Source organism: Leptodactylus fuscus, chromosome 11, assembly GCF_031893055.1.
Source record: "Leptodactylus fuscus isolate aLepFus1 chromosome 11, aLepFus1.hap2, whole genome shotgun sequence".
NCBI lineage: Eukaryota > Metazoa > Chordata > Amphibia > Anura > Leptodactylidae > Leptodactylus > Leptodactylus fuscus.
The window spans coordinates 55,252,270-55,277,979 of NC_134275.1; the positions used below are offsets into that span (position 1 = coordinate 55,252,270).

General features: G+C 43.1%; 1 protein-coding gene across 1 annotated transcript in view; it reads right to left on the reverse strand.

Moving 5' to 3' along the window:
- The window catches only part of LOC142184404 (protocadherin-11 X-linked-like), a 905,556-nt gene that overhangs the window by 210,177 nt on the left and 669,669 nt on the right, over positions 1 to 25,710 (reverse strand). Inside the window, exon 5 of the mRNA XM_075259249.1 lies at positions 2,904 to 3,102. Coding sequence (XP_075115350.1) covers positions 2,904 to 3,102 — 199 coding nt within the window. The remainder of the gene's footprint in view (positions 1 to 2,903; positions 3,103 to 25,710) is intronic.

The following is a 25,710-nucleotide window of genomic DNA, read 5'->3' on the forward strand; positions in this document are numbered from 1 at the left end:
ATGGTGGAGCACTGAGAACCACAAACATGTCATGGGATACATGGTAGTGGCTATGGCTTTGTCTGTGGCTCACTAGAGAACCATGGCCTCTATATACGGTTTATTGTGCTGGGGTCAGACCCAACCAATCACTATCAATTCCTTCAAGGGGTTGCTGAGAACATGGCTGCTTTCTTTGTTAAATGGTGCCACAACTGGAAGACATGGTGAGAAGATGAGAAGTCAGAAACCAATTCTTGACTTGGTAACCAACTGGTGACAACCGATCATAACAGAGAGGACTGAGTAATGGATACAAGGGTACAAGTCCCTGAAGCTTATAGGACCCCTTAGGCCTTATGGTGAACCTTCAAGAACTGTAAGGGGGCAGATGTATAGTGCTTGACACAACTGGCCAATATCACATGGCGCCATGTATAACCCCAGAGCTCGGACCCTCCGGCCTCATGTGTTAAACTGGCCTGTACCCGACCACTGCCGCCACCATCATGGCACGGTACATAAATCCTTGTGCTCACGTTTCAGATCATCTCAGCTCTTGAATTCATCTCCATCCTTCTGAGGCCGAGTTATTAGGATGTAACACGTGTAATACATGGCGCCCACCTTGACAAACACGGAAAAATCTCTGCCGTCAGATGAATAGTGCGCTCTGATTAATACCGGCCTTTATCTTAATGACTGCACAGTCATATTATATGCTTTTTGCCAGGATTGAAGTCATTTGTGTAAATTGGTGGCATCTATTATAAGGATACAGTACATGGCAGCAACAAATGCGCTGAAGGGTATTAATGACAGAATATTGCTTGGCTAATCCTCGCCATACATTTTCATTATTCCCTCTGAACCGGAGTGATTGATTTATCAGGTAAAAAGCCAAGAACTGCTCTTAAATGATGATGTTCACAGCGGCGGATGATGGACGGAGCGCTGGATATCAGATATGTACATAGGGTGTTATAGGGGCCATTAACCGCTTCCTGGCAGAAGCCGAGCCCAGAACAGCAATCTAAAGGGAGCCTTAAAATATGGCCTTTTATGGTTGGTGTTCGCTCTAGACCCCCGTACAGAAGAAAAGACCCTAACTAATAGCATTAGCTGAAGATCCCCTCGTTTGAACAAGACCCCTCTCTATTAGCTCAATACCTCATCTATTAAAGCAAGGAACCCTCTCCTACATTATACTGCAGGATCCCTTCTATTAGGTCTTCTCTATTAGGCCAATACCCTATCTATTAGAACAAGACCCTCTTCTATTAGAACAAGACCCTCCTCTATTAGAACAAGACCCTCCACTATGAGCTCAGTGCCCTCTACTAGAACCGGACCTGCCTCTATTAGCTCAATCCTCTCCACTAAAACAAGACTCCCTTCTATTAGCTCAGTCCCCTCTGTTAGAACAAGACCCTCCTCTATTAGAACAAGACCCTCCTCTATTGGCTCAGTCCCCTCTACTAGAACACAACTCTCCTCTACTACCTCAGCCCCTTCTATTAGAACAAGACCCTCCTCTATTAGCTCAGTTCCCTCTACTAGAACAAGACCCTCCTCTATTAGCTCAGCCCTTCTATTAGAACAAGACCCTCCTCTACTAGCTCGGTCCCCTTTATTAGAACAAGACCCTCCTCTATTAGCTCAGTCCCCTCTACTAAAAAAGACCCTCCTCTACTAGAAAAAGACCCTCTACTAGTACAAGACCCTCCTCTATTAGCTCAGTCCCCTCTACTAGTACAAGACCCTCCTCTATTAGCTCAGTCCCCTCTACTAGTACAAGACCCTCCTCTATTAGCTCAGCCCATCTATTAGAACAAGACCCTCCTCTATTAGCTCAGTCCCCTTTACTAGAATAAGACTCCCCTCTATTGTCTGAGTTCTCCTCTATTAGATCAAGACCCTCCTCTATTATCTTACTTCTACTAGAACGCTCTCTATTCAGTAAGGATGCCCTCCGCCCTTTATGTCAGGATTTTTTTCCCCTGTTTAAATATGTGTGACTGTGTGTACAAATCTTACACGGTTACACACAATGCACAGTCCTACTATAAGGAGAGTCCCTTTAAAGGAGTGCTCTACCTATAGCACAGGATCGTATACACACACAGGTCATACACATAGAGACTGAGGTCAGACTCAGATACAATAACTGTAAATGTTTATACCAATTCAGATAAAAGATGGATCTGCAACACTCCTCTTCATTAATAAAACTTTGACTTTATTCCATTTTTAAGGACAATACAAAAACTCCATATAAAGGTAGAAAAAAACAAAAAATACAAAAAGACGCAATAAAAACCGCTGTCAGTGAAGCATAGCTGACTCGTTTCAAGACCGTCTAGGTCTCTTACTCATAGCTGTTTAAGACCTTAAACAACTATGAGTAAGAGACCTAGACGGTCTTGAAACGAGTCAGCTATGCTTCACTGACAGCGGTTTTTATTGCGTCTTTTTGTATTTTTTGTTTTTTCTACCTTTATATGGAGTTTTTGTATTGTCCTTAAAAATGGAATAAAGTCAAAATTTTATTAATGAAGAGGAGTGTTGCAGATCCATCTTTTATCTGAATTGGTATATACATTATCTTGGTCTTGGAGTCCCAAAGGCAGCGGATCGTGCACCTCCCTGAGAAATTTGTGCAGGTGAGCTTTTTTTATGACCGAAGTTTCTTGTATTTTGAACTGTAAATGTTGTTTAAGGGTCTTAGTACTGGAGATATGTAATAAACTTGTGTATCCCATAAGTATGAGCGTCTCACTGCCGAAAATAACTGATAACAGAGAACAATAACCTGTGACCATCTGCACATCAGATTTACATAAGCAGAACATTTATTCCTAATGTTACATATTATATGGCATGTAACTATTGCTGTACATCGTATACAAAGACTTGACACCTACTTGATTCTGGATCGGAGTTGCCGTCTCCTTCCGTTCTGCTATTGGTGGACGATTGCTCATAATACTCCTCCTGGGCGAAGCCGAGGGGCAGAGGATGAGATACGTTGGAGCCGCTGCTCGGTTCTTGGTCCCCCAGTCCGCTATCACTGCAACTTTCCTGGGACCCATCAGGAAGATGGAAGGTGACGCGGCGCTGAGCCTGGAAGAAACAGATACAGGATCAATGGTGAGAAAATAGGAAAAATCCTGAGTTAAAGGGGTTTTACCATCAAAACAAGTTATCCCCTAATCCTAAGGAATATGTAATATTCTCTTTTTCCTGTGGTGGCGCTGCAGAGAAACGTAACCTTTACTGACTGGTTCACCCATAAATTTTGGCTGTGGGTCAGTTTGTTATAAGCTTATGTTCAACATACTCAGGGGTCATATCTAAGGGGAAGTGGTTATAATAATAAAAAATGGGTACAAGTGCAAAGTAAGGTTGAGCCAATTTTGAGATTTCAGGATCGTTTTTAAAATCCGATTTCTGATAATTTTCCAGGCGATCCCGAAATTTGCTCGATTGCCGATCAGGATCCGATCTTTTCCCGATCGCTCAACCCTAGTACAAAGTTAGCAATCCCAATATTGGGATTATCCCAATAATCCCAATATTACCCAATGTGCCTCTGTATACATTGTGTCAATATTCTATGCAATATATATTAACTCCTTGGTCGCTTACCCACGAATCTGCCTTCTATACATGACCACACCTGGTTCCTTTAACATCAGTTCAAGTTTTCTGTGAATTAACCCTTAAACAGTGCTGTTCCTATACCTTGTATTAACCCCTTAGTACATGGCTGTACTATCCTCATTGCATTAGCCTTACACATCATATTAAACCCCTGAACTACGAGTTATACCTGAATCTACCGTATCTAACGCCTTGTATTTGCTCGACCTCTCCCCCTCCCCAATTATTGTTCTCTCTTAAGGCAGAAAACAAAGCAATTAATAATGGTGACAAGACTTCATCTAGAGAGTCAGCAGCATAATGCGCCGTATTCACACGCTGATGTATTTATCACCTCGCACTGAACTGTGACGTAATGTCAGGATAAAAAAATCATCATCTATTGTGTTGTTTGTTTCACTTGAGGGCAATTCAGAACCCACAAAATGACTGTCTATACTGATATACACAAGATAGCAAGTTATATAGCATATGGAGGAGGGGGAAGGTAACTTTATACTGCTAAAGAAATGAGTAATATTATACCTGGATTATAAATAAGCAATACGAAAAACAAGCACAGATGTGGCAGAACTGAATGTGTCGCAAACAGTAGTTATAAACCTTAAGCGGTAAAAAAAAAAGAAAGCTGGAAATCATATTAATTTACATAATAAAGAGTTCAGAGAACAATAGTCACTACTAAAATAGCATTTCTATACCATAGACTGTAATATACTCCAGAGCTGCACTCACTATTCTGTTGATGGTGCAGTAATCCACCAGTGACTGTACAAGCAGAATAGTGAGCACAGCTCTGGAGTATAATACAGGATGTAACTCAGGATAAGTAATGTAATGTATGTATACAGTGACTGTACCAGCAGAATAGTGAGCGCAGCTCTGGAGTATAATACAGGATATAACTCAGGATCAGTACAGGATAAGTAATGTAATGTATGTACACAGTGACTGTACCAGCAGAATAGTGAGTGCAGCTCTGGAGTATAATACAGGATGTAACTCATTATCAGTATAGGATAAGTAATGTATGTACACAGTGACTGCACCAGCAGAATAGTGAGTGCAGCTCTGGAGTATAATACAGGATAAGTAATGTAATGTATGTACACAGTGACTATACCAGCAGAATAGTGAGTGCAGCTCTGGAGTATAATACAGGATGTAACTCAGGATCAGTACAGGATAAGTAATGTAATGTATGTACACAGTGACAGTACTGAAGATGAATTGTATAGGTGAACTATAACCTGATGATCATAGGTGAACATTGACCTTTTTTTTTATATTTTTTATACATATTTAGTACTTATCTTCTCAAAGCTTTTTACACAATAAAAAGAAGATGGATTTCCCTTGCAGAAGTGCCGTGGGCATTGTCATGACTTTAGGTGTGCGCTCCAGGCCAGGGAAGAACAGCAATTTACAGAAAGGATTTACTCAGCGGGGATCGAGTGGAATTAGCAAAGAGAAGGAAGAAAAATAAAGTCCTTATTTCATTATTCATGTGGAAATGACTGATCAAAGCTTCAGCCACTCAAAGTTCAGAATTTTATTGCCATAATTAGACTCCGATAAGAGGAACATTAGAGACAATCTGAAAATGTATAGGTTAATTGTGCAAGAGGTTTTAGCATTTAAGACCAACTTATTTACTAGCGAATTTCTAGAAATGTAATTAAATTGGTTCTTTAGGACTACAAAATTACAAAGATATCAGGATGTGTTTGGGGTCCGGCACCTCTGCTGATCCCCTGTGCCTGCTTATCAGGCACAACCCCATACAACGCCATAGAAGTGGTCATAAGTAGAGATGAGCGAACAGTGAAATATTCGAGATTCGATATTCGTTTTGAATAGAGCCTCAATATTTGACTACTGGATCGAATATTGAATCCCATTATAGTCTATGGGAAAAAATGCTCGTTTCAGGTGAAACCACTATTCGACTAATGGAGAGTCACCAAGTCCACGAGTAGCAGGAGGAGAGTGTTTAGGAGGAGCAAGGTGCAGTTAAAGTGCACGGACCCCATTATAGTCTATAGGATCCGTGCGCTTTAACTGCACAGCGTTTGCAGTTGTGCTGATAAAAAGTAAGCTCCCTCGTAACTGCAAGCTGCCAGCTCTCCCAACTAGCAAAGATGAGCTAGTGGCAAATCAATCCTGGTTCTGCAGCAGGCTCGTCCTTGCTAGTCGGAAGAGCTGGCTGCTTGTTGTTATGAGGGAGCTGACTTTTTTTGTCATAGGAATGCATTGACCAGCATTGATTGGCCAGTGTACAGCATTCGTCTAATCAACGCTGCTTCTGCCGAAGGCTCATCTGTGAGGAGGTGGAGTCTAAGATCGGACCACAATGGAGACTGCTGTGGTCAAATCTTAGACTCCGCCCCCTCACAGACGAGCCTCCGGCAGAACCAGCGTTGATTGGCCGAACGCTGTACACTGGCCAATCAATGCTGGTCAATTCATTCCTAAGAGAAAAAGTAAGCTCCCTCGTAACAGCAAGCTGCCAGCTTTCCCGACTAGCAAAGACGAGCCTGCTGCAGAACCAGCGTTGATTGGCCGAATGCTATACAGTGTATAGAATTCGGCCAATCAACTCTGGTTCTGAATGGAATATTTACTGCGAATATATAGTAGTATTTGATCGAGTATGAATATTTTGAATACTATTCGCTCATCTCTAGTCATAAGTGGTATTGCATCTCAACTGAATGCTATTGAAAGTACAGTATAGAGGAGTGTCTGCCTACTAATAAAAAGGATGCAGAGCTCACTGTACAGCCAAATTGGCTGATCAGTGGAGGTGATGGGAGTTGAACCCCTACAGATCTGATACTGATATAACACTTTCCGACCCTGTGTTGTAAAGCGAGAACTTAGGTTGAAAAATTGCAAATACATATGTAATAAATAAACAAAAAGGAATAATAATAAAAATAATAATAATAAAATGGGGGTTTGTCTCCTATGAATTAACCTCTTCCGATCCTAGAGTACAATAATTGGAAGCTTAGGGGAGGTACAGAACAATTTAAAAAAAAAAAAAAAAAAAAAAAAGTTATACTGACCTTTCTTCCCTTTTCCAAGCTTCACTGTGGCATCTGGTCTTCGTTTACGGTGTCTTCCAGCCATTTCTGTGACACCAGTGTCCCTAATGTAACACGATGTTGAGGTACCAACGTCTTGACTAGGGTTGAGCGATCCCGATCTTTTTCGGCGGGATCGAGGTCTCACGTTTTTTTCCCACACTGCTTGGCTACTGGCCAATAGGGTTGAGCAATCTGCAAAGATCAGATCCCGATCGAGCAAATTTCGGGATCGGGATCGACTGGAAAATTATCGAAAATCAGATTTTAAAAACGATCCTGAAATCTGAAGATCGGCTAAACCCTAGACTTCAACCCTGGACCAAGTGTCATGATTTCAACACCCCACTCAAGTACAACCACAGACCTCAGGGTCGACTCCAAAGCCTCCAAACTCAAAAAGGAGGCAAGAAGAAGCTGGAAGACACCAGGAAAGACCAGACACTGCAGAAGGGCCTCAAAGTGAGGAAAACTGGGTCCAAGTGGAGATTTTTTGTTTTTTTCTTGTACCTAGCGCTTCTTATTTAACAAGTTTGTTCCAAAACGGAACGAACTTGTAGACGAACCTTGCAAATATTCACAAAAGTTTCACAAGTGAGGTTCACCCATCATTAGATGTAATTGTCCTGAATTAATGCCAATAAAAACCACCATCCAGCAAAAAAATACAAGACCTACATGGATCCATTGTCTTCAAAATGTTCTATCTGTCAGAATATGGCAACACAAAAAACAAGAACTCGTACGTAAATTCTGATAGAAAAGAAGATCTATGGTTCTAAGAATAGTATAGATGTTTGATCTCGCCATAAGCGACACAATAAATATAACCTATATATGTGTCTTAGAATTAGAATCTTTATAATAACATATTATTTGTAGACAATACATTTTTATAAAGCCGTCAAACCAAAAAACACCCATACATGGCGCAGACTATCAAAAAGTGAACAAAATCCGGTACCGGCTGCAGGCAACCCTACCGCGCGGCAGAATTTGTATTCAGACAACTCACCGTGTAACCATATTGCAAATGTTGCCGTGTCATAAACTCCTTTGATTAAAGCGTCTCCCTATCTTACGCACACACAAAGATAGACGCGGGTCCCGGGAACATTTAGGGCGACGCGCGATCTGTTCGCAATCAGGTTTTTTTTTTTCTGTTTTTTTTTTTTTCTACTTGCCTGACAACAACAACCAATTAAAATTTCATCTTTCATACTAATCATAAAAGACACAACATTAGAAAAGAGTAAAGAGGGATTTTAATATGGAAGCCGTTAGGCAGCCGCAACCATTTCATTAAACTTCAGAAAGACGTTACCTTATGCTAAATATGTGTCAAATTGCCAGTTAAAAGAGCATCTTTAAAGTAAAACGCACATAAAAGAGGCCAAGATGAGATGTGAATATATTACCAAGCTCCAAAAGACAGACGCATTGTACCACCGCTTAGCGTCTGATATATAACGCCGCCATCTGGACGGATATGACAGATGACACCGAATAACATTTTAATTTCTTAATTGCCATATGCATTATAGATTATTCACAACAGTGGAGAAAAGGGAGAGATCACTCATCACAGCCTTGTCATATATATACTCTGATATATGTAACATGTAACATCTTCAATAACACTTAAAGCAACTGTCCACCAATGAGTCTCATACTGCGGTTGACATATAGAAATCTACATAAAATGTGCAGTAATTTATTATATACATATATCCTCATCTTACAATTCTGCTGGTACAATCACTGTGTACATACATTACATTACTTATCCTGTACTGATCCTGAGTTACATCCTGTATTATACTCCAGAGCTGCACTCACTATTCTGCTGGTGCAGTCACTGTGTACATACATTACATTACTTATCCTGTACTGATCCTGAGTTACATCCTGTATTATACTCCAGAGCTGCACTCACTATTCTGCTGGTGCAGTCACCATGTACATACATTACATTACTTATCCTGTACTGATCCTGAGTTACATCCTGTATTATACTCCAGAGCTGCGCTCACTATTCTGCTGGTGCAGTCACTGTGTACATACATTACATTACTTATCCTGTACTGATCCTGAGTTACATCCTGTATTATATTCCAGAGCTGCGCTCACTATTCTGCTGGTACAGTCACTGTGTACATACATTACATTACTTATCCTGTACTGATCCTGAGTTACATCTTGTATTAAACTCCAGGGCTGCACTCACTATTCTGCTGGTGCAGTCTCTGTGTACAGACATTACATTACTTATCCTGTACTGATCCTGAGTTACATCCTGTATTATACTCCAGAGCTGCGCTCACTATTCTGCTGGTGCAGTCACTGTGTACATACATTACATTACTTATCCTGTACTGATCCTGAGTTACATCCTGTATTATACTCCAGAGCTGCACTCACTATTCTGCTGGTGCAGTCACTGTGTACATACATTACATTACTTATCCTGTACTGATCCTGAGTTACATCCTGTATTATACTCCAGAGCTGCACTCACTATTCTGCTGGTACAGTCACTGTGTACATACATTACATTACTTATCCTGTACTGATCCTGAGTTACATCCTGTATTATACTCCAGAGCTGTGCTCACTATTCTGCTGGTACAGTCACTGTGTCCATACATTACATTACTTATCCTGTACTGATCCTGAGTTACATCCTGTATTATACTCCAGAGCTGCACTCACTATTCTGCTGGTGCAGTCACTGTGTACATACATTACATTACTTATCCTGTACTGATCCTGAGTTACCTCCTGTATTATACTCCAGAGCTGCGCTCACTATCCTGCTGTTACAGTTATTTTGTACCAGCAGAATACATAGGGATAGTAATACTCTGATACAAACTCTCAATCGTTCATCTACTTTCAATGACCAAGAGAAACCCCGACCACAAGATCTTGTCCAGCCAAGAATTCTTTGCATTAGCTTACACCGGTCACTGACTGCTTTAGGACATGCAGCCGAAGTTACTTTTGGTCATTGCATTTAGGTCAATGACCTAGTATCATTGACTTCCATTTTGAGTGATTCATCCTGGCGTTTCACTGGGATCCAAAATTTTGGGGAAATTTGGAACGAATTTAATTTGTGGCAATCTGTTTCTCTATAGAAAACACCTTTAGAAAGACTGTTTCTAATAAAGACTGAAATGAATGCAACGGCTGATATTTAAAGGGGAAATACATCCATTCCAAATCATGATATATGGAACATTCTGATATCAAGTGATTTATCCAAGGTCACAAAGACCTAAGGAGAAATTTACAACAGGGTCACAGGGAAGAATCTGACAGAGGTGACTGCGCTTAACCCTGCTGTCAGCTCATCTCTGCAAGAAAGCAATATAAAGTATTTATAGCCTTGGTCCACATTATTACCAATCAATGACCTGAGACATGGCGTTTATGACCCAGGCATAGAACAAAGCCCCAGAACCTCTGCTCCAAGTCTGCACTTCTCATATACACCACGCTTTATGTCTTATAACCCCAATAGAGAATGTGCAGGACCCGAGAGGGTGGAAAAGAAACAAGGAGGCAAATAATACAGGAGCCAATACTGGACTTAGGGCTCGTTCACATCTGCGTTGCCCTCTCCGTACTGCAGGTTTCCGTTTCCTGCCTAAAACAGAGGCAGGAGACGGAAACCTGCAGGAGTCTCTCTCACCCATTCATTTGAATGGGTGAGAGAGATGTCCGGCCGTGAGCGGCGGTGAGTGTTTTGCGCTCTCCGCCGCGAAACCGGGTTTTATAATCCGGAAACAGAGTCGGACATGCAGTACTCTGTGTCCGGATAAAAAAATCCGGTTTCGCGGCGGAGAGCATAAAATGCTCACCGCCGCTCACGGCCGGACCCGGTCTGTGCTTTCCGTCTTCTGGCATGCAGAAGACGGAAAGCACAGAACGGAAAGAAGAACGCAGGTGTGAACCTAGCGTAAGGGAGTGCAACAAATCCTCAAGGCACAGATAAGATGTACAATAAGGTCTGCACTAACTATAATGTCTTCTAGCAATTCTTCATCATCTTCTGTCTGTCTATGTCACTAGATTACTCTGATATCTGTCTGTCTGTTCTGGCTCTCTCATCTTGAATAGATAGATTGACTACAGTGACTCTCCTGTCTACTCAATAACCCAAATAGTGAATGGGGCTCATTATTTCTGATCATCTCAAGTCCAGATAGAATCCGTCTCTCCATCGCACTATACAAGATTTCCAAATGAACTTGTCAAGATCGATTCGACAAACCTCAGAAACCCGACAGACAAACCTGTATGATATTAAACCTGCAAACTCCAACTCATAAAACCCCCAAATACTTATAACTCTCCATAATATTAATATCTTCACCTCCTATTGATATCAGAATCTGTAACTATCTTCTTTGTCCAGAGGACATTATGTATTACCTGATGTATCTGATGTAATCATCCTAAAGCAACACTCAAATCAATTTCTTTTATCACATTAATTCTGTCTATCCATCAATCTATATCATTATCTATCTATCTATCTATCTATCTATCTATCTATCTATCTACCTATCAACTATCTATCTACCTATCAACTATCTATCTATCTATCTATCTATCTATCTATCTCATATCTGTCATCTATCAATCTCATCTATCTATCTATCTATCTATCTATCTATCTATCTATCTATCTATCTATCTACCCATTTATCTATCTCCTATCTATCTATCCATCTATCTCATATCTATCTATCTATCTATCTATCTACCTATCAACTATCTATTAGAGATGAGCGAACAGTGTTCTATCGAACACATGTTCGATCGGATATCAGGGTGTTCGCCATGTTCGAATCGAATCGAACACCACGTGGTAAAGTGCGCCAAAATTTGATTCCCCTCCCACCTTCCCTGGCACCTTTTTTGCACCAATAACAGCGCAGGGGAGGTGGGACAGGAACTACGACACCGGGGGCATTGAAAAAAATTGGAAAAAGTCATTGGCTGCCGAAAACAGGTGACCTCCATTTTAGACGAATAGTGGATTTCAAATCCGGGTCATATGAGAATGTGAACTTTGTGACTATGAGACAGGGATAGCTGTACAGGCAGGGATAGCTAGGGATAACCTTTATTTAGGGGGGAATGTTATTAAAAATAACTTTTTGGGGCTCTATCGGGTGTGTAATTGTGATTTTTGTGAGATAAACTTTTTCCCATAGGGATGCATTGGCCAGCGCTGATTGGCCGAATTCCGTACTCTGGCCAATCAGTGCTGGCCAATGCATTCTATTAGCTTGATGAAGCAGAGTGTGCACAAGGGTTCAAGCGCACCCTCGGCTCTGATGTAGCAGAGCCGAGGCTGCACAAGGGTTCAAGCGCACCCTCGGCTCTGATGTAGGAGAGCCAAGGGTGCACTTGAACCCTTGTGCACCCTCAGCTCTGCTACATCAGAGCCGAGGGTGCGCTTGAACCCTTGTGCACACTCTGCTTCATCAAGCTAATAGAATGCATTGGCCAGCGCTGATTGGCCAATGTATTCTATTAGCCTGATGAAGTAGAGCTGAATGTGTGTGCTAAGCACACACATTCAGCTCTACTTCATCGGGCTAATAGAATGCATTGGCCAGCGCTGATTGGCCAGAGTACGGAACTCGACCAATCAGCGCTGGCTCTGCTGGAGGAGGCGGAGTCTAAGATCGCTCCACACCAGTCTCCATTCAGGTCCGACCTTAGACTCCGCCTCCTCCGGCAGAGCCAGCGCTGATTGGCCGAAGGCTGGCCAATGCATTCCTATGCGAATGCAGAGACTTAGCAGTGCTGAGTCAGTTTTGCTCAACTACACATCTGATGCACACTCGGCACTGCTACATCAGATGTAGCAATCTGATGTAGCAGAGCCGAGGGTGCACTAGAACCCCTGTGCAAACTCAGTTCACGCTAATAGAATGCATTGGCCAGCGCTGATTGGCCAATGCATTCTATTAGCCCGATGAAGTAGAGCTGAATGTGTGTGCTAAGCACACACATTCAGCACTGCTTCATCACGCCAATACAATGCATTAGCCAGTGCTGATTGGCCAGAGTACGGAATTCGGCCAATCAGCGCTGGCCAATGCATTCTATTAGCCCGATGAAGTAGAGCTGAATGTGTGTGCTAAGCACACACATTCAGCACTGCTTCATCACGCCAATACAATGCATTAGCCAGTGCTGATTGGCCAGAGTACGGAATTCGGCCAATCAGCGCTGGCTCTGCTGGAGGAGGCGGAGTCTAAGGTCGGACCTGAATGGAGACTGGTGTGGAGCGATCTTAGACTCCGCCTCCTCCAGCAGAGCCAGCGCTGATTGGTCGAGTTCCGTACTCTGGCCAATCAGCGCTGGCCAATGCATTCTATTAGCCCGATGAAGTAGAGCTGAATGTGTGTGCTTAGCACACACATTCAGCTCTACTTCATCAGGCTAATAGAATACATTGGCCAATCAGCGCTGGCCAATGCATTCTATTAGCTTGATGAAGCAGAGTGTGCACAAGGGTTCAAGCGCACCCTCGGCTCTGATGTAGCAGAGCTGAGGGTGCACAAGGGTTCAAGTGCACCCTCGGCTCTCCTACATCAGAGCCGAGGGTGCGCTTGAACCCTTGTGCAGCCTCGGCTCTGCTACATCAGAGCCGAGGGTGCGCTTGAACCCTTGTGCACACTCTGCTTCATCAAGCTAATAGAATGCATTGGCCAGCACTGATTGGCCAGAGTACGGAATTCGGCCAATCAGCGCTGGCCAATGCATTCTATTAGCCCGATGAAGTAGAGCTGAATGTGTGTGCTAAGCACACACATTCAGCTCTACTTCATCAGGCTAATAGAATACATTGGCCAATCAGCGCTGGCCAATGCATTCTATTAGCTTGATGAAGCAGAGTGTGCACAAGGGTTCAAGCGCACCCTCGGCTCTGATGTAGCAGAGCTGAGGGTGCACAAGGGTTCAAGTGCACCCTCGGCTCTCCTACATCAGAGCCGAGGGTGCGCTTGAACCCTTGTGCAGCCTCGGCTCTGCTACATCAGAGCCGAGGGTGCGCTTGAACCCTTGTGCACACTCTGCTTCATCAAGCTAATAGAATGCATTGGCCAGCACTGATTGGCCAGAGTACGGAATTCGGCCAATCAGCGCTGGCCAATGCATTCTATTAGCCCGATGAAGTAGAGCTGAATGTGTGTGCTAAGCACACACATTCAGCTCTACTTCATCAGGCTAATAGAATACATTGGCCAATCAGCGCTGGCCAATGCATTCTATTAGCTTGATGAAGCAGAGTGTGCACAAGGGTTCAAGCGCACCCTCGGCTCTGATGTAGCAGAGCTGAGGGTGCACAAGGGTTCAAGTGCACCCTCGGCTCTCCTACATCAGAGCCGAGGGTGCGCTTGAACCCTTGTGCAGCCTCGGCTCTGCTACATCAGAGCCGAGGGTGCGCTTGAACCCTTGTGCACACTCTGCTAATAGAATGCATTGGCCAGCACTGATTGGCCAGAGTACGGAATTCGGCCAATCAGCGCTGGCCAATGCATTCTATTAGCCCGATGAAGTAGAGCTGAATGTGTGTGCTAAGCACACACATTCAGCACTGCTTCATCACGCCAATACAATGCATTAGCCAGTGCTGATTGGCCAGAGTACGGAATTCGGCCAATCAGCGCTGGCTCTGCTGGAGGAGGCGGAGTCTAAGATCGCTCCACACCAGTCTCCATTCAGGTCCGACCTTAGACTCCGCCTCCTCCAGCAGAGCCAGCACTGATTGGCCGAATTCCGTACTCTGGCCAATCAGCACTGGCTAATGCATTGTATTGGCGTGATGAAGCAGTGCTGAATGAGTGTGCTTAGCACACACATTCAGCTCTACTTCATCGGGCTAATAGAATGCATTGGCCAATCAGCGCTGGCCAATGCATTCTATTAGCGTGAACTGAGTTTGCACAGGGGTTCTAGTGCACCCTCGGCTCTGCTACATCAGATTGCTACATCTGATGTAGCAGTGCCGAGTGTGCATCAGATGTGTAGTTGAGCAAAACTGACTCAGCACTGCTAAGTCTGCATTCGCATAGGAATGCATTGGCCAGCCTTCGGCCAATCAGCGCTGGCTCTGCCGGAGGAGGCGGAGTCTAAGGTCGGACCTGAATGGAGACTGGTGTGGAGCGATCTTAGACTCCGCCTCCTCCAGCAGAGCCAGCGCTGATTGGCCGAATTCCGTACTCTGGCCAATCAGCACTGGCTAATGCATTGTATTGGCGTGATGAAGCAGTGCTGAATGTGTGTGCTTAGCACACACATTCAGCTCTACTTCATCGGGCTAATAGAATGCATTGGCCAGCGCTGATTGGCCGAATTCCGTACTCTGGCCAATCAGCACTGGCTAATGCATTGTATTGGCGTGATGAAGCAGTGCTGAATGTGTGTGCTTAGCACACACATTCAGCTCTACTTCATCGGGCTAATAGAATGCATTGGCCAATCAGCGCTGGCCAATGCATTCTATTAGCGTGAACTGAGTTTGCACAGGGGTTCTAGTGCACCCTCGGCTCTGCTACATCAGATTGCTACATCTGATGTAGCAGTGCCGAGTGTGCATCAGATGTGTAGTTGAGCAAAACTGACTCAGCACTGCTAAGTCTGCATTCGCATAGGAATGCATTGGCCAGCCTTCGGCCAATCAGCGCTGGCTCTGCCGGAGGAGGCGGAGTCTAAGGTCGGACCTGAATGGAGACTGGTGTGGAGCGATCTTAGACTCCGCCTCCTCCAGCAGAGCCAGCGCTGATTGGCCGAATTCCGTACTCTGGCCAATCAGCACTGGCTAATGCATTGTATTGGCGTGATGAAGCAGTGCTGAATGTGTGTGCTTAGCACACACATTCAGCTCTACTTCATCGGGCTAATAGAATGCATTGGCCAATCAGCGCTGGCCAATGCATTCTATTAGCGTGAACTGAGTTTGCACAGGGTTTCTAGTGCACCCTCGGCTCTGCTACATCAGATTGCTACATCTGATGTAGCAGTGCCGAGTGTGCATCAGATGTGTAGTTGAGCAAAACTGACTCAGCACTGCTAAGTCTGCATTCGCATAGGAATGCATTGGCCAGCCTTCGGCCAATCAGCGCTGGCTCTGCCGGAGGAGGCGGAGTCTAAGGTTGGACCTGAATGGAGACTGGTGTGGAGCGATCTTAGACTCCGCCTCCTCCAGCAGAGCCAGCGCTGATTGGCCGAATTCCGTACTCTGGCCAATCAGCACTGGCTAATGCATTGTATTGGCGTGATGAAGCAGTGCTGAATGTGTGTGCTTAGCACACACATTCAGCTCTACTTCATCGGGCTAATAGAATGCATTGGCCAGCGCTGATTGGCCAGAGTACGGAATTCGGCCAATCAGCGCTGGCTCTGCTGGAGGAGGCGGAGTCTAAGATCGCTCCACACCAGTCTCCATTCAGGTCCGACCTTAGACTCCGCCTCCTCCAGCAGAGCCAGCGCTGATTGGCCGAATTCCGTACTCTGGCCAATCAGCACTGGCTAATGCATTGTATTGGCGTGATGAAGCAGTGCTGAATGTGTGTGCTTAGCACACACATTCAGCTCTACTTCATCGGGCTAATAGAATGCATTGGCCAATCAGCGCTGGCCAATGCATTCTATTAGCGTGAACTGAGTTTGCACAGGGGTTCTAGTGCACCCTCGGCTCTGCTACATCAGATTGCTACATCTGATGTAGCAGTGCCGAGTGTGCATCAGATGTGTAGTTGAGCAAAACTGACTCAGCACTGCTAAATCTCTGCATTCGCATAGGATTGCATTGGCCAGCCTTTGGCCAATCAGCGCTGGCTCTGCCGGAGGAGGCGGAGTCTAAGGTCGGACCTGAATGGAGACTGGTGTGGAGCGATCTTAGACTCCGCCTCCTCCAGCAGAGCCAGCGCTGATTGGTCGAGTTCCGTACTCTGGCCAATCAGCACTGGCCAATGCATTTCTATGGGGAAAAGTTAGCTTGCGAAAATCGCAAACTGACAGGGATTTCCATGAAATAAAGTGACTTTTATGCCCCCAGACATGCTTCCCCTGCTGTCCCAGTGTCATTCCAGGGTGTTGGTATCATTTCCTGGGGTGTCATAGTGGACTTGGTGACCCTCCAGACACGAATTTGGGTTTCCCCCTTAACGAGTTTATGTTCCCCATAGACTATAATGGGGTTCGAAACCCATTCGAACACTCGAACAGTGAGCGGCTGTTCGAATCGAATTTCGAACCTCGAACATTTTAGTGTTCGCTCATCTCTACTATCTATCTATCTATCTATCTATCTATCTATCTATCTATCTATCTATCTATCTCCTATCAACTATCTATCTATCTATCTATCTATCTATCTATCTCCTATCTATCTAATATCTATCTGTCATCTATCTATCTATCTATCTATCTATCTATCTATCTATCTAATATCTATTTGTCATCTATCAATCCCATCTATATATCTCATATCTATGTATCTCCTACCTATCTATTTATCTATCTATCCACCCATTTATCTATCAATCTATCTATCTCCTATCTATCTATCTATCTATCTATCTATCTATCTATCTATCTATCTATCTCTCTCTCTATCTATAGATACCGGGGACTCTGTTTCTATTGAACCCTCACACTTCGCCTTCTTATGACCACATGCAATAAAGCCCTTAAAGGAACATAATGGCAAAACATCTATCATTTTACAATTGGCTTTCTTCTTTTCCCTGTCATTCACCAAAGTGCAAATTGCAAAGTCCATTTGTTTGCGGGTAGCTTTTGATAAGCTCTTTCTTCAAGTTGTATAAATGTTCCACCAGCATCTTGGAGCACAGCGAGAGACCTCTGACTGCATCTGGCCACATTCAAGCCTCTACTTCCCACTGATCCCTTCAAGACGTTAAGAGACCATAGTCAGCAATTAATTTTGTTCCAACGACACAAGAGAAGCAAAGCTCGCCATTCAATCCTTCCTCCACCCGCTGCTTTGACTTGGTCAGCGAAGAAAAAAAAAGGCAAAAGAAATACAAAGTTGCAAGTAGGATTATATAAAAAACTATTGACATATGTATTGTCGCTGAAATCATCACTCCTCGCCTGGTATGGGGGGTACGCAAGGCTTTTCATGCGGCCCACATACCCACCGCTCAACGAATCCCTCCAGAATATACGGCAGTAACATTCCATCTGCTACATAAATTCTTACAAAATTACCCGCACTAATTAGCCAGATTTGATGCCAAATAACACATTTTATTGATTTCCACGGATGTTAACACATCAAAATTGCAACAAAACAAAGGGCGCTTTATTACCTTGTGTGCTATATTATTATTAGAAGTATTTGTTTTTTGTTTTGTTTTTTTTGCTTTTGTCTCATCGTCAGTCTGGGGAATGTGCCGATTAGAAATGGAAAATAAAACCTTATGGAGATTGAACTCGTTTAATTAGTGTAATTGCGGAGGCTCCAAAATACACATACACTCAGAAGAATGAAGTATTTAGGGGATTGCGCTCGCACAACTTGAAGAGGAATAGGCTGAGAATCCGTAAAAGCTGCAACACTATCACTAGGACATAGAAATGTAGGTGGTTGTTATGAGCATTGGCAAACCATTTAATCAAAAAAGTTTATTTGTTGTAATACCACTCCTGACCACACAGAGTGCTGTTATATAGAACTATGATTACAAATGTCTGTCTGTCTGTCTGTCTCTCTCTCTCTCTCTCTCTCTCTCTCTCTATATATATATATACTGTATATATTGCTGTTTGTGTATGTTTCTAATCTCATTTTATTCTCTGCATAGTGTAGATTTTGTATTCTACTTCCTGTACGTGATTATGGGGGCGGCCATCTTGTCTGAGCTTCTCCTCTGCTTTGTTATCAGCATATAGCACAGTCAAAAACAGACTAGAGTTGACTCATAGAAGTCTAAAGGAGACCTGTTCCAGGCAAGAAGGCAGATAGATAAACTGTGATGTCATCCATGTTCAGCAGTGGAAGGAATGATGGATCAGTAGTATCTATAGAGGCTTTATCTTCTATTGGAATCCTGTTAGTGATGTAAATAAGTTGACTGCTGTTAAGAAAACCTGTTCAGAATTTAGCAATGCCAGTCTATTATTAGGCTTAGTGGCCAGAGTGAAATTTGCAGGATACTATAAAAAAAAATAATAATAATAAAAAAAAAAAAAAAAATAATAATAATAATAATAATAATTTTATATATATATATATATATATATATATATATATATATATATATATATATATATATATACATACACACACTCACCGGCCACTTTATTAGGTACACCATGCTAGTAACGGGTTGGACCCCCTTTTGCCTTCAGAACTGCCTCAATTCTTCGTCGCATAGATTCAACAAGGTGCTGGAAGCATTCCTCAGAGATTTTGGTCCATATTGACATGATGGCATCACACAGTTGCCGCAGATTTGTCGGCTGCACATCCATGATGCGAATCTCCCGTTCCACCACATCCCAAAGATGCTCTATTGGATTGAGATCTGGTGACTGTGGAGGCCATTGGAGTACAGTGAACTCATTGTCATGTTCAAGAAACCAGTCTGAGATGATTCCAGCTTTATGACATGGCGCATTATCCTGCTGAAAGTAGCCATCAGATGTTGGGTACATTGTGGTCATAAAGGGATGGACATGGTCAGCAACAATACTCAGGTAGGCTTTGGCGTTGCAACGATGCTCAATTGGTACCAAGGGGCCCAAAGAGTGCCAAGAAAATATTCCCCACACCATGACACCACCACCACCAGCCTGAACCGTTGATACAAGGCAGGATGGATCCATGCTTTCATGATGTTGACGCCAAATTCTGACCCTACCATCCGAATGTCGCAGCAGAAATCGAGACTCATCAGACCAGGCAACGTTTTTCCAATTTTCAATTGTCCAATTTCGATGAGCTTGTGCAAATTGTAGCCTCAGTTTCCTGTTCTTAGCTGAAAGGAGTGGCACCCGGTGTGGTCTTCTGCTGCTGTAGCCCATCTGCCTCAAAGTTCGACGTACTGTGCGTTCAGAGATGCTCTTCTGGCTACCTTGGTTGTAACGGGTGGCTATTTGAGTCACTGTTGCCTTTCTATCAGCTTGAACCAGTCTGGCCATTCTCCTCTGACCTCTGGCATCAACAACGCATTTCTGCCCACAGAACTGCCGCTCACTGGATGTTTTTTCTTTTTCGGACCATTCTCTGTAAACCCTAGAGATGGTTGTGCGTGAAAATCCCAGTAGATCAGCAGTTTCTGAAATACTCAGACCAGCCCTTCTGGCACCAACAACCATGCCACGTTCAAAGGCAAAATCACCTTTCTTCCCCATACTGATGCTCGGTTTGAACTGCAGGAGATTGTCTTGACCATGTCTACATGCCTAAATGCACTGAGTTGCCGCCATGTGATTGGCTGATTAGAAATTAAGTGTTAACGAGCAGTTGGACAGGTGTACCTAATAAAGTGGCCGGTGAGTGTATATATATACACTATATATATATATATATATATAGGTTCATAAAATTGGTCATTTTCCTGTGTGACATTCCCTTTAAGAGACTGAGTGCTAAAGAGAGATTTCTGCAGTTAAGGTACAATGCTCTAAAGCAAACCCTAGTGAAAGAAAATTGTACAATTTGCATTTAGATGAAGACTTTATCTGTAATGTATTATATTGAATTACAGATGAAAGAAAAATAAGTTATGTGTAAACATAGTTCTATTGCCCCCCAAGTAAAAGGACATTGATCTGGCGCCACCTAGTAGCGAGATATCAGAGTTCGGTCCATTGTAGTGGACGTCACATACATTCCATACTCCAAATTGTGGATTCCAAACTGTGGCCACAGTATCTAACTGGCTGTAACCTAATAATGGTCCAGCAGAAGACACCTAAATGTGAAGGATACTGGTCTATTTCAGGGGTCAGCAATGCCTGCCTATAACTATTGCACAACACTGTGCTTCCTGCAAATAGTAATTCTGCAATGAAATTGGTGGACAGGAGTTAAGTTATCTTCATCTTAAAAACACTGTAAAAAATCCCATCCGGTAAGCAGAAAGGTAAATGTGTCAGATGTTTTACACAATTTACCCTTCAGTGTTTGCGATACTTATTGAATTTTCATCTTTACTCCCCGCTTTGCCTTTTTTACTATAAATTTGCTATAAATGAGGCAATAATTGATCACTCCATGGCGACAAGCTGCACAAATCATTCTTACTCGATCTATTAAGGCTAAAAAAGCTGCTATCTACAGAGGATTCAAGCTGGCAGCGGCAGCACCGGGAGCAGCGGCGGCGTTCACACAGCAGCTCATTAACAAGCCTATTTAAATCCCCTCAATTAAGAAAGCGGCGTCTTTAAAAGGTTCCGTTCAGTAAAGTTGACAGAAGAACGATGGGGAAGTGAAAAACTTGAAAGAAGAAAGAGCTGAGAGCAGAAAAGGTTCAAGATCTGCATCTATCTCATCTGGATATCTCTGCCGGAACGGAGAATTCAATCACAAACTTTGGGCTGCATCGCAACGTATTTTCCGGCACCTATAAATATTTGTCAGGCTCTTGCCCTTATGTTATCTCTAGTCTCTTATACAGGTATGTGCAAACAACCATCCATGATGGGAAGACCAAATACATGTAGAGATTCTCCAATATTTTCTATGATTTCTATTGTCCTTTGTCTTCAGATTTACCTTGACCTTGGCTTGTTCCTGACTACGTTCCTGCTTACTGTCTGCTACTCGTGTTGACCACTTACTTGAACCAGACTTTGGACACTTATCTCCTGCTTATCTCTCCATTTGCTTCTATTTGACGTAGGATCTGTGGTCAGGTATCAGCAAATGGTCAGGTAGTAAAAACTACCTGACCATTTGCTGGCACCCAACCACTAAATCTTGCCACCTGCCCTAAACATCTGCCTAACCCAGGTGCTTTGCATTGGCATCTCTTAGTCGCTGGGCCAGCTAGGAGAAGATTTCTGAAAGCCACCCAAGGTACTAAGTAGGGTTGAGCTGATCTTGAGATTTCAGGATCAATTTTAAAATCCGATTTCCGATCATTTTTCAGCCAATCCCGATCGTGAAATTTGCAGAGATCACCGATCGGGATCCGATCTTTTACGATCCCAATCGCTCAACCCTAATTGTATATTATACATACAGTAGGGTTGAACTGATCTTGATATTTCAGGATTGATTTTAAAATCCAATTTCTGATCATTTTCTAGCCAATCCCGATCACAATCGTGAAATTTGCTGAGATCGCTGTTTGGGATCCGATCTTTTCCAATCCCGATCGCTCAACCCTAGTGCAACATCCAGATCCATGTGTGAGGTTTTATGGTTGAATACTATGTTGAACAATGCACTTAGAGGTGGCCAAGTTTGTTATCATATCAGGTCCTCAACCTGCTGAGAGAACACCCAGCAGACTCTTGAGAAGGCATTTCCATGCCAAAAGTGCGTTTATTATACTCTATGATCTCTTCAGTCCACAGAGTATAAAGCATAGCCTCCAAGAAGGGGGAGAAAAAAAAAGTCATACCTTTCCCCACCTCTCCAGGTCAAAGCATCAATACAATGCCGTGACCACTGAGGCTTGTGATTGACCTGGGGCTGCTGACATCGCAGAAGAGACCAGAAAATTGAAGGACCGAGTCCCGTAGAAATGAGGAAATATGAGCTAGACTTTATTATTATTATTATTATTATTATTATTATTATTTATTAATAATTTATTTTTTATTTTCCTACAGCTTCCTAGGGTCTTTGCTTATTAGAGTCTGGTATGTGATGAAATCCCAGAGTATAATAAAAATTATTTTGAAAATTTGCAACAAATCCAATTTTTTACCAACCAGTTTATCGCTTACTAGTGAAACACCCCAAGGAACATGCAAAGCAAATAGGCGTACAAACAAGACCCTGCGTTCTAAACCACGTAGGTAGAATTATGGTAGTAGTAGCCAGTACCAGAGTCAAGTGTATCTCATAAATATAGATGACCTTGAAGACCCTTCATCCTCGACTCCATCACTCCCCCATTGATTACTCATCCTTGGTTTCCACCACCTTGCGGTCATCAGCCCCGGACATTAATACAATGAGATGAATACATTGTATAGAGATTCTCTCAGCGGATCAGAGCTCATTGTGCAGAGCGTTGCATCTTTTCTGCTTTAATTGAATTTATAACACATAATGTAAGCTGCAGACCTAATAAAGATGGTTGCCGTATACCTGGAGAGAGTGTACAAACAACTCTGATCAATACTCCATAGCCGAGAAAGCCTCTGAGATACCCCGCGCAGACATTAATACATTCGCCTTTGGCTCTTTTTTATCTGCCTCAGTCCTATCTAATTTCTATTTCCTCATTGAATTTTTAATTTACAATAGCATTGGAATTCTAAATGTTGTTTACCAAGTATATGAAAAGATCTAAATCTCGACTCCCAGCTCTCGGAAAAAAAAAGCAGCAAATTCCATCCTTCTCCTTTTTTTCTTGGTGCGTCTTTTCATTTGAAATAAAAGGAAATAATCACAGAGTTTCTTTTCATTTACATGCTGAAATGCAAAAAGTTTCTTAGGAGAAAAAGAAAAAAAGTTTCCTAACCCTTTCCAATCAAACCGCTCGGGGAAGAAGTGAAAATCTCAACACGGGGAAGGCTTGGACTGGATGGTGATGAAGTTAAACGGCTGGTGGTTTCGGGCCAGCACACATGCAAGCAATTACGCTAAACCTACGATGACAATTGGCGTGCCAGCTGATTGCCATAAAGCAAGGGCCAACTTCTTAATTGGTATGGAAAGGAGAGCGGCTCAGCGATACGTTACTCGCCGGATTAAGGTCGCGGCATCTTTATGGGTCGTTACTCTTACATGGTCTTTGATTTTCGAGGGACGACGACAAGTGACTTTATTTCAACGTCTTCAAGAAAAACTCAAAGTAACAAACAGAATTGTTATTCTTGTCAGGGCTGACGCTGGTGGCACTCCTTGACCTGTTCTTATCTGGTAAGGGATCTAAATATATTCCGCCATTCCGAAGATAGAAGCTGTTATTCTAAATTCACTGACCTTGAATTAGGACTTGGCCCGTTTCCTTTCTCCTGAAGTGTAAACGGCTAATGAAGGAAGAAATACATCGATGTGGCAGAGCTGATTTTGTCTTGATGTGGGAAAATGGAGTATGTCATGGGAGTCCATTCCTGGTGACCCCAACTCATGATGAGATCCGAAGGCTTACATAGGACTGCATGAACTCTACCACATTGTCCTGACATTGTCATTAGACTGTATTACTAGGCAGTTCCAAAGCAGTAGATACAGCAGATCAGCACTATGTATGGTAGCATGCCTCTATGTAGGATAGCATATCTCTATAACTGCAGGCTTAGATACAGCAGCTCACCTCTTAACATGATAGCACATCGATATAACATCAAGATTATATACAGTAGCTCGACTCTATGTCCGGTAATATACTTTTATAATGACAGGATTAGATACAGCAGCTCAGCTCAGTATACTTTAATAATGGCAGGCTTATATATAGCTACTCTGCTCCATGCATGGTTGTATACCTCTATAATGGTGGCTTAGATACATCGACTCAGCTCTCTGTTTGGTATTATAGCTCTATAGCAGTGTTGGAGACCTTTTAGAGATTGAGTGCTCAACTGCAACCCAAAATTATCATAAAGCGCCAACATGGCAATTTAACCTTAATACTGTGCGGATACATAATTGTGGACAATAACAGACGGTCTGTAATAATATCACTTGTCTGCTATAAAACAGATAATGTGTGATATAAATAGTGAAGGGTCCACACACAGTACAATCTGCTCCACAGTGGTTCCGACACAGTACAATTTCCTCCACAGTGGCCCCACACAGTACAATCTGCTCCACAGTGGTCCTGACACAGTACAATTTGCTACGCAATGGCCCCGACACAGTACAATCTGCTGCAAAGTTGCCCCCACACAGTATAATCTTCTCCACAGTGGCCCCCACACAGTACAATCTGCTCCACAGTGGCCCCCACACAGTACAATCTGCTGTAAAGTGGCCTCCACACAGTATAATCTGCTCCACAGATGGGTGCCCACAGAGAAGTCTCTCACACCACCACTGGCATGCCATAGGTTTTCCATCACAGCTCTATAGTATGTTCATTCTCAGACTACTGGTAACATACCAGCTGTACGCCATGAATGCAGACTACAGTGCACTTACAGTATATCCAGTGAGATCATCTGATCAGGGTCCTCTCCGTACCCTTTTGTTCTCTACCTAGGCCCAGACCACCATGAAGACTTCTCCCGGCCATTACTCATCTTTCACGCAAAATTTCCAAACTATCCCACTCACAGCAATTGCCCACTTTATGCCATACAAAGTAATAGAGCCCCCAAACTAATAACTCCTCACATAACAATAGTAACACAGTAAGTGTATCCTCTATTGTGCTCGGGTACAGCAATAAACCCCCTTTAGTGATTTTTTGAGAGTACAATTTTTGCAGTCGTGCACCATTATTTCCTGACTATACTGTTAATTCTTCTGCTATTTGGCTTATGGCAGATCTATACTGCAGGTTACAGTTCTTGCTATTCCTCCCACCGTACCTATGGGATCATAAGCAAGAGTAGAAGTATTTTACAAAACTTATCATTGCAGTTTAACTCCCGAGATGCTGCAGTTAGCTTCCGTACCATTATCCAGCACCTCGGGGAACTACACCTATCTCATCAACATGGATACCCAGAATCCCAATCTCAGCTTGCGAGAAAAGAGAATTATTCAAGTCTATGGGAGTTATAGAAGTAGCTGAGACTGCTTGTTCCTCTGTATGTTACTATAGTGTTGCTAAAGATTTCTATA